The sequence below is a fragment of the Strongylocentrotus purpuratus genome, unplaced genomic scaffold (genome assembly GCF_000002235.5).
Source record: "Strongylocentrotus purpuratus isolate Spur 01 unplaced genomic scaffold, Spur_5.0 spur5_scaffold_11, whole genome shotgun sequence".
NCBI lineage: Eukaryota > Metazoa > Echinodermata > Echinoidea > Camarodonta > Strongylocentrotidae > Strongylocentrotus > Strongylocentrotus purpuratus.
In genome coordinates, this window is record NW_022145596.1 from 19,263,633 (window position 1) to 19,274,328 (window position 10,696).

General features: G+C 38.2%; 1 protein-coding gene across 2 annotated transcripts in view; it reads left to right on the top strand.

Moving 5' to 3' along the window:
* Positions 1-7,363, top strand: part of LOC589135 (kelch-like protein 8) — a 35,056-nt gene extending 27,693 nt beyond the window's left edge. For both annotated transcript variants that reach the window (XM_030980864.1, XM_030980863.1), the window contains exons 4-9: positions 1,096-1,239; positions 3,394-3,508; positions 4,632-4,816; positions 5,313-5,456; positions 6,322-6,523; positions 7,211-7,363. In XM_030980864.1, the coding sequence (XP_030836724.1) occupies positions 1,096-1,239; positions 3,394-3,508; positions 4,632-4,816; positions 5,313-5,456; positions 6,322-6,523; positions 7,211-7,328 (908 nt within the window). In that variant the 3' untranslated portion in view covers positions 7,329-7,363. The remainder of the gene's footprint in view (positions 1-1,095; positions 1,240-3,393; positions 3,509-4,631; positions 4,817-5,312; positions 5,457-6,321; positions 6,524-7,210) is intronic.
* Positions 7,364-10,696: the final 3,333 nt, after the last annotated feature.

The following is a 10,696-nucleotide window of genomic DNA, read 5'->3' on the forward strand; positions in this document are numbered from 1 at the left end:
AACATGATTAGAGAACAATGCAGATTTATCTAAGGTCTAGCTAGCCCTACCTTGTAATGATACACTAGAATGATGGAATATATAGCTACCAGCCTCTTTAGAGTACCAGGAAACAATGCAGAGAGGTTAATGACGGACAAAAATAGTGAAAGATAGTCCGATACAAAAATAGAGAAAGATAATAGTTTAAGTGTATTGTTATGAAAAGGAGAGCACTAAAACCCAGGAGATTGAACTTGTTTACATGATTCCAATTGAATCTTAATTTTGTATTTTGGGTTCAGGGATTTTATTACTTTCTTCATTAGAACCTAATTTGTGCGATTAATCCCAGAGCTATAAAAATTGTATGTTTAATGATAATCCTGCATTAAACATGCAGTTCATTTATACTTGCAGAGAAATGTCTTGATGTGTTTAATGCAATAGAGTATTACTCCGGTTAGATTAATAGAATATAAGCAATACATAATATGAAAATGACATAAAATGAGAAACACCAACACTTACAGTGTAAAAATACTTTTCTGTTCGTGGGAGCTCTTTTAGGAAGTGCTTTTACTCACAGTCACAGTGATATTAAATTATTTAGTTGTTTTTTACCAGAGCTGTGTTTTTTCATCTAACAGAGCACTTTTTGAGCAATCTTGAGCTATATCGCTCACCGTACCCGTGTGATTTTTTTTCCAATGAATATTTGTTATTAATCATCAGGCGACATGTACTATGTTAACCTCGACATTTAGAGCTTTCTTTGCTTTTTACTTTGCAACTGCACCTTTCTCAAATTCACAGAATTCTGTGGTTTTTCCTTTGTAATTCATTACCAGAAGTCATTAATTTTTAATGTTTGTACGATGGTACAGACAGCTTTGTTATGATGCAATTCTTAGTAAGAGTAATCCTAAGAATTGAATTATTGACAGTTGAATATCCTCTCTCTGTATCATAAAGACACCATCTATATGTCAAAGCTTTTTGACAAATTATTGACACATGTATAAAACTTTGTTTGTTAAAACATTGTCATTCCAATACATTTCATCATTTTAATACAATTCCTTTCTTTGCTCGATCCTGTTCTTTTTTTCTCAGGAGTTCTCTTTGTGGTGGGCGGTCGTGGAGCGACGGGCGACCCCTTCAAATCCAACGAGTGCTACGACCTGCGCAACAATCGCTGGATCCCGGTCACGGAGATGAGCATGAAGCGAAGGCACGTCGGGGTCACGGCAACCGACGGTTGGTCGATCTTGCATTTCATCTTTTCAACCCCTCTTTTTTATTCCCCATCCTGTTTGTAAGGTCCATTGTTAAAATATTTGAATTGTAACTCTTTTTTTTATGAAAGAGAAATTGTTACAATGTCTTCATGACATTCTTCCGAGAGTTGAATTACAGTGCATCCTGTAGGCAGGTATTTCATAACATGTGTAATAAAAGTTGTTTTGAAGGAGATACTATTTATGGCCTTGGTTCTTATGAAATCTCTGAAATTCAAATAGTTTGATGAACTATGGTAAGACTTCTGAGAGAAACCTCAGTAAATATTCATTTTTCAAGGTCTCCATATTTTGAAAGTATCAATTGTGAAGTCTGTTCCTCTGTCTGGAATTGTGATAATGGAATTTGTTGCAAGTTTGATTTACACCATTTTTTCATTGCTCTTTGTGTTTTAGAGGTGGAAAATAAAACATACAAATTGAAGACATTCTTAGAAAAGAGGGAAAAACAATAATTTGGGGTTCTCATTTGAGGGGTAAAAGTTGATTCTTTTTAATGCTCTGTTTTGGAGGCATTTTAACAGACAGAAAAGTAAAGATGAGCTATATTAGTAGGTCTGAACAGAATATAACAAAACAAAAAAGCCCCCTTCCCCCCCCCCCCCCCCCCCATAAAAAAGAAAACACAACAAAGGCAGAGATAGAACTGCTTTTGGGGGAAAAAAATATTTGTCACAAGTTCACATATCTACTTTTAGAGGCTAGGGGAAATGAAAAGCACAAAATTTGAAATTGTAATGTACATATTGAATGAGTTCAAATATAATGCAAAGGTTCAAAAGTTGTCCAAAAAAATCTCAAATAATTTAATAGCTTTAATGATTGAATAGAGAGTAGAAAAGTACAATATTGGAATGATACAGTACTGGTATTCACTTCAATAAATACAAAATCACTTCCAAAGTTATTCCCATCTACAACAAAACATGCCATTAGCCTTTTTGCTATCACTGTAATATCAAATAAAAGGTCAAAAGGTAATCTTTTTAGAGGTTCATATTTTTAGCCCAGTAGCGATAGCAGTCTTTTAGATTCATCGGATCGAGACCGTTGAACTGTCATGTTAATCAAATGTATTGAAGTCTGTCGACCAGAGGGTCAGGGAGAGTTTATGTTTGATAATGAACATTTTTCAATATCCCGATCTATTTTTCTTTCATGATTGAGCAGTCAGAATCTTTTTGTAATCCTTTGATCCTACTACATTTACACCAAACTGATTTCTTCATTGTCTTTTAGTCTATTGATATAATTGACATGCAAGGGTACTTCTTTTAAATGTCAAGATTCAGTTTGACGCCAATTACCCACCATGTGAATGCATATATAATTTGTATAATATGCTCCAAATACTCTAATGAAAAAGAGAAAAAAGGGTTTTATAAAATGTTATGTTATGACCAATAAAATCACTAAATAAAAAAACTAAAAAACTGGAATGTAACAGGAAATTCAGTAACAAGTTTATGTACATTTCAAAAATTGTATGTAGGTACTCAACCTGGTGGGTATATCACACATTTTTCATGTCCTCTTTCCAGAGTTATTTTAGACTTGAATTCTTTGGGTTGAGATAGAAGTTAAAAAAATAACAGAAAAGATTTTGGTTTGTAAGGGGTTAATCACAAGTGACTGGATTTGATAAGGTGTTTTATCTTTCTACATAAATTTACCTATGCCTCAGGCACAAAATGAGTTTTAAACTCTCTGAGAATTACACTTCAAGATTTCATATCTCTGAGAATGATAACAATTGATACAGTCCAGACCACCTGATTGGGGCATATCGTGTGATGGGGACACAAGCTCTTAGCTCCATTCTGCAACTTATGATAAACAAAAAGAATTGTTTGAGTTTGTGACTTGTACATTAAAGGGGACACATTCAGCTTTCAGAAAACCTTGTATGTAACAGATTAAGGATCTCCCATACTGGTTCAGATTTTGATCAAGCAAAGCACTCGCTTAAATTACTCCAATGAGAGTCGTAACAAGGAGGTCCTTGAAGGTCCCACAACATGTACCTCCCGTAAAAATATATATCATTTGATTTGACAAATTCCCAGTTGAATGGTTTTAGAAGTAAATGGACTTGTGCCTGTTTTTCTTGCAGCTGGTCACATATTTGCTGTCGGTGGCTTTGACGGCAGGGACCATCTCAACACGTCCGAGAAGTTTGATCCTCATACAAACAAGTGGGTCAATTTGGCGCCCATGGCAAAAGCACGGTAGGTGAAATCATCCCTTGAGGCCCAGAAGGCTTTAAGTGTTTGAGTTTAATGCCCTTCTAGCACTCAGCAAATGAAATATAGTCTTTGTTTATTACCTCATATGCAAGGTTCCACATTAAAGCCTATCTGTACTAGTCTGGCCAGGAGGGATTAGACCTCCCTGTATGGTCACTGACAGGTGGTTATCTCATCAAATAAGCTCTCAATTAACATCAGAAAAAAAGGAACATGTGGGACCAACAGTCACCGATTAGGCATCGTTTGCTATATAGAGGGCGCAAGTAGCTATAAGTAGTGAAGTGGGGCTTTAATTTTTTTGGAAGGGGGTTAGGATAGAACAGTTGACTGTCTCAGGGATTTGGGGGACAACTTTGGGATTCGGACTCAGCCTTTTATTTTGGGCCTCCATGTGTCCTGGGCATCTGTTACCTGTTGAGCACTGCCATTTGTATGTAATCAAATACAATTTTGAGAATTAGCTGCATTGTAAGTCAGGGTAATGGGTAAATTTGTGAGAGTGTAGTTTTCTCTCTGTCTGTATGGTCGAGGACTAGTTAGACAAAATTTGCAAGACTTCCAAAAACGAAACCAAAATACAGGAATTTGGGAAGTCTTGCAGGGTCGTTTTCCTTTGTCTTTGAAATGATGTGATTTCCCAGTTATTTCAAGATGTTGAAATATTAAGAGCTGTGTAGATAGATCAATCGTAATTATGTGAATTAGATGCTCAGAAATACTTTTGCCTGTACGAACAGTCATGACAATTTGAAGCAGGGCTGATTGGGAGTTCTAAGATAAAAGATGCAAATACAATAAATATGCAATTTTATAAAAGAATTATGTTGGCATCGATGTTCTGTCATCAAACTGAGCTTTAAGATAACTGTGACTAACTCTGGTTACTAGATACACACTTTGTAGGATGTGTAGGACTGGACGAGCCTGGAATGCTCTCGACCAGCAGTCTGTCTTAGCCCCATCTGTTGAGAACTTTAGAAACACACTTTAGCATGTACCACCCGCCATACAAGTTAGCGACATGTGGAATACCACCCTGCTGACTTCAATTTCAGAAGATTCAGAAGATTTATATCTAACGATGCTTTTGCTTTGATTGCAGGAGAGGCCTGGGTGTGACGCAGCTAGGCACACCTATCTACGCCATCGGGGGACTGGACGACAACCTCTGCTTCAGCGAGGTGGAGCGGTACGATCCTCAGACCGACTCCTGGAGCTCTGCTCAATCCATGAACTGTGCCAGGGGTGGTGTGGCAGTGGCTGTTCTCAATGGACGCATCTATGCTGGTGAGTACTGTAATATTCATGCTTGACATCTAGTTAAAGGGATCCAGTAACTTTGTCTCAGATCCTTAAACAAAATCCTAGCTTTAGCTCTTGCTGCAATCATAATATAAACCTTTAGGTCATTCAGGAATCCCATGACTTTTACAAGAGGATTGCCTGTCTGATTATCAAGATATTTATGATAGGAAATCAAAATCAAATTTTGTATTTTCCTCACAGTTTTCATAACACTACAGTCTATTGGAGAAATGAGTATGGTAAAGCCGGTCACTCAAAGATTTTTACTTTTTCGAGGCACTTCATGAACATTTAGAAGCGGAATTCTTTTAGGGCTTCGATATTACACCATATCACAGACACTAGTAGCATGTAGGGTCATGCATCTCAGATTTAACATTGTTAAACGATACCTTAATAAAATGTAATACCTTAAGGTTTAGTTCTAAGCAACTGCTTTCAATGATAGTTCTAAATTGATATATGGTTCCCTTTCTAGTCGGAGGCAACGATGGATCATCAACCCTGAGTTCTTGCGAGCGCTATGACCCCCATCTCGACAAGTGGACCATAGTATCACCTATGAACACCAGGAGAGCCGGGGGAGGGACTGCAGTCATCAACGGTTTCCTCTATGCTATCGGTAAGTGACCCTCTGAACCACAAATTTCCACTTGCTTGCTTGCTAGGTGCCTTGTCTGTTCCAGACATTGGCAATCAAGGATTTCCTTCTGCTTCTATCTCTGGTTCTTGTAACATATTCGATGCGCTGTCTCCCTCTGCTTCTCTTTCCCTCAATTTTTCTTGTCAGTACCCTTTCCACTACCGATATATTTATTGTAAAAGAAGGAACACAATTGTTTTAAACATAATAACACTTTGGAGATTGTTTCATTGTCATTTGATATGCATTATCGGTAGATATCATGTTCATCTCTTGTTATTTCAGGTCAAGCATTTAAGAGGCTAGAGACTAAGCCTGGGAGTATTTTGGCCGTTAACATGAAATATAGGGGAAAAGTGTGGTAGAGGAATCGATAGAGCCAGAGCCTATCCAGTATATCTCCGTCTTGCATTTGATGTTGTAGTCGTACACATGATGCATTTCTATGCATTTACAGTATCAAAGTCATAGCTACAGGGACATTTTTAATCATTGCAAATAAAAGAGAAGAATTATTTAATAAATTTATTGAGCATTGAAAATGCATTAAAGCAGGACTACACTACTTGTAGCTACTCGCGCCCTCTATATAGCAAACAATGCCTAAGCTGTACCTGTTCAACGTTGGTCACCCATGATCCCCCTTTCTTCTGTTTTTGAGAGATGTCTAAAAGTCGTAGATATGGTGCATTTCATCATTTCCTCAATAACTACAATCTTCAAATGCAGAGCTGACAGCATATTTTTTGTCATACACATAGCAAGCAATCAAACAAAAGCATTTTTGGGGAATCTGGATATAGAATGTATATTTATAGTCATTCTCCTATTTTATAATTCCCAGGCGGTTTTGACCACAGCTCGCCCCTGAACACGGTGGAACGCTACGACCCCCAGAGGAACGACTGGACCAGCATGGCCCCCATGTCTACCAGTAGGGGTGGAGTGGGCGTGTCGGTCCTAGGGGGCAAGATCTTTGCCATCGGGGGACACAACGGTTCCAATTATCTCACGTCGGTCGAATGCTATGATCCACTTACGAATAGGTGAGAGAAAAAAAAATCTAGAAGGCGGTTTTTGGTAATAATGAGGGCAAGTCTCTGTTTCTCATACAATCAAACCTGTCTATAGCGACCGCCCAAGGGAAATACAAAAAGTGGTCCTTGCAGACAGGTTCCTTTAGTACATGTTCCAATGAAAAACCGTTTTAAAGGGAAACAAAAAATGTGGTCTTTGTAGACAGGTGGTCACTAAAGCAGGTTTGACTGTATAACCATGGCGCTCTTTACGTTTAACAAGATTTGTTCAGTGAATTCTATATGGAACTATTTTTTTTTAAACAGAGTATTGAACAAGTGGGATAGCAGCCTGGATAAAGCAATGTCCTAGGAACTACATGTATAACACTCCAGATTTGAAAGTATATGTATGTTAGTGTTCCTATGGCCTTAGGTATACAAGGCAATCCTCAATTATCAGTATCCTTGACAAAGCCATAGTAGGTCCATGGGGAATTGACATTTATATACATACATCTATATAAATATATGTATACATATACTTGATATCTTAGAAGTCAGACAGAGTTAACAACCATGATCTAGTTAACCAATAATCAATTTCAAGCATGTATGCTTGTTGTTTTCATTCTTGGTAAAGCCTTATTCCATTCAAGCAATTATGAAAGTATCAACCTATATTTTTCTTGTCCTTCTCTTATTTTTCGTGCTCAGTTGGTCAGCTGTCCAAGACATTGGGACCTGTCGAGCGGGAGCTGGGGTTGCCATCTGCCATTGCCTTATTTCATCCCTCAAGGAGATTCCTAGGCCTAACATGGTGAGCTGTGTATGATGCAGTGAGGACGTCAAGAATGGCAGTGTCTTCAAGAAGAAGAAAAAAACTCTGTTGAACAAAGATAGACAATAAATGCCCTTGATGGTGATAGATCCAGCATTTTCAGCCTCTTGACGGTGACGGTGAAGACAGAATAGAAACTTTTTCAGCCAATCTAGTGGTTCTTATTGCACCTTGAGTTCTTGGCTGTACAGACTGGTTACACCCTCCCAGGTGGCTGTAATGATGGTTCCAGTGACTTCTACAGTGTCGCGAGGTTTAGGACAAACTATGAAGGAACTCCTTAATGCTCTGGATGGTAATAGATCCAGCACTTTTAGCCTCTTGACGGTAAAGACAGAATAGAAACTGATTTCAGCCAATCCAGTGGTTCTTATTGCACCTTGAGTCCTTGGCTGTACAGACTGGTCAGACCCTCGCAGATGGATGGCTGTAGAAATGGTTCCAGTGATCTCTACTGTGCCGCGAGGTTTAGGACAAACTATGAAGGAACTCCTTGATGCCTTGTTGACTACGAGTTGACATATGCCTGTACTGCACCTGAAGAACCTTGGCAGAATAGAAATATTCCAAAGTCTATTACAATGACTCCAGGGATAACTTTACCTTGATGTTATGGAACTCTCTTTTTTTCTCCACATAGTAAAGGATCCAGTGATTCCTTGTTCATCTGGAAGTCTTGAACATTAACCTTGAGGATCACTTGTACTGATGAATCCATGTACTCTGACTGCATGTTGAGGTTCTACCCAGATGGTATCAGGCTGTTGAACTCCTTACTACCAGCTGTCATTAATGTAATTGTACCCTCGTGGTACTCTTCAAGCAGAAGGTGCTGCTTATTAAGCTCTGTTAAGCTTCAGCCTGTTTTTTTGGCTGAGCATAGAGTTCTTGTAGAGCCTTTTGACTTGCACTGTACACTCGGCACTTGACAATCACAAGGTACAGTCAAACCTGCTTTAGTGACCACCTGTCTACAACAAGCACAAATTTTTTCCTCTTGAAAATAGTTTCTCATTGAAACATGTACTAAAGGAACCCGTCTACAAAGACCACCTGTCTACAAAGACCACTTTTTTTGTTTCTCTTGGGCGGTCGCTGTAGACAGGTTTGACTGTGCGGTAATACACCACTAGCTGTCTGTACCGTACTGGAAGAAGGAGGAGGAGGAGGAAATCTGGTTACTGGTCATTCTGGGACACTTCAAAGCAATGAATCCAGTGACTGCAATGACACCATAAAAGACAGACAAGGACATGAACAGAATCCCCATGGAGCTCCTACACCTTTAGAGACCAACTCTCTAGATCAAAGCCTTCTGCATGTCCAGGGGAGTGTTTCACAAAGACTAAGATCGACTTTAAGTTGGACTTAACTATGACAGGCCAATCATGCCACTGGTTGCTCTCATCATTGGTCTCTCAGTTATGATCTTCAGATAATATTTTTTTCTTCGATAATGAACTATCAACAAATGTGAATTCTGTAGATTTGTGACCACGATTGGTACATTCCTTGAGAAACCAATGTCAGTAAATGATGAGAGAAAATAGTGGCATGAACGGCCTGCCATAGTCAGGTCCAACTTAAAGTCGATCTTAGTCTTTGTGAAATACTCCCCTAATGACTGTGTCATCTTTCAATAAATGTAACATACTTACAGTGTGCATGTATGTGAGTCGTGCGTGGAAGCATGTATACAAGTAGTGTATCTTCTCTGCTATGAAGACATTTAAATTCCAAATGAGGATCTATGCATCATGGATAAATGTTGTGCTAATGACTTCATTAATTGCTATGGTGTCTTTGAGTGTGAAATTTAAAAAAGGGCATTTTGTGTTTTAAGTGATCAGTACAGCCAACCACTGTCATATCTGTATGATGTGTATGATTCCAAAGTGTCTTCAAATCTTTCCATACCTTACACATTGGTTATTTACAGTAATACATCTCTGCATGCTGCTAAATGTATGGTGTCTTTGAAAAAGAGAAGAAATTTACTTTGAACCAAACCTCATACTGTATTATAAAGAGGAGAAGAAGGTATGCATTTTGACACACACTGTCCTGTTTGGAGGCTATTGCCTTTTCTTCTTATTCATACAAGCGGAACAGTGTCAAGTACTTTAAACAGTAAAAGGCTGAATAAGTGGACGAACCAGAGTTGTAATCCTTGCCGTTTAACTGGGCCCTGTCTTACAAAGAGTTGCGATAGATTTGAACTGATGGCAAGTCGGATCATTCCGAAAGTGGCAATTGCCTATCTCCTATATGTAAGGTTACAGTTGATATCAATTTAAAATTAATTTGCGATTGATTTGGGTCGAGCATAGGTCTTTATAAGATGGAGCCCAGTCATAAACATGTGAAGAAAAAAAAAGGATTATAAATTTGGAAGGTTATGTCTTTTTCATTGTACATGGAGCTCAAAATACATAATGTGGGATCCAATTTCCTTCCGATATGCTTATCAGAATGGTGAAAATAATCTTGCTGTTCACTCTGCAATTTATTCCTGATTGCTCCGTTGGTGTACATGCAATTGTATATGTATGTAGCTAATGAACATGAATGACTTGAGCAATTACTGCTTGATGACATACAGAGTCTACTAGTGGGTTTGCTACATATGCATACAGTTTAGCTGCCATCCATTCCTATTTTGGAGGAATGATTCCCATTTTGCTACCTTCAAATTAGTGTAATGAATCCAATACTCATAGATTGTCATTCCTTATTTTTTCCATGCTTTGAATGTTGGCAGAAGTGTACATGTAGTTTAATTTAGTATTCAGGAAGCACTAAGGAACTCCCATCTTGTATCAGATGATGCCCTTGCCTCGCTTTACAACTTTGATTTCTCATGACTGCTAAACTTAAGAACCATCAATACTCAGAGTTTGGCCAACCCGGCTCTAGTCTGTTACAGTATGGCGAATACTGCTTTGTTGGGCAAACACAAAACAACAGAATAATACACCATGTTGAGACCAACTGAAACCAGGTGGATCAAACTCTGTATATACATGTAGATGGCTCTGGATTCTCATCCTGTGAGATGACAAACAACTCCTGGTGTTTACATGAATAAGTAGCAAAGGTCAAAATTGGTGCAAAGCTTCTTGAATGTTTTGATTAAGGCCTGCTTGTCAAAAAAGAGAGTTATGAAGACTATAGCAGTATTGATATATAGACTGCCTGACATTTTATGAAATTAGAACAATATTAGAATAATATTATCTACATGTATTGAATCTACATGTAAAAATTTGTGATTGTTCGGGACCAAGCTAGTTCAGCCTCGTTCATGCATGATGTGGTAACCTATTAAAACAACTTGGGGCCCTGTTTCATTAAACTTGATA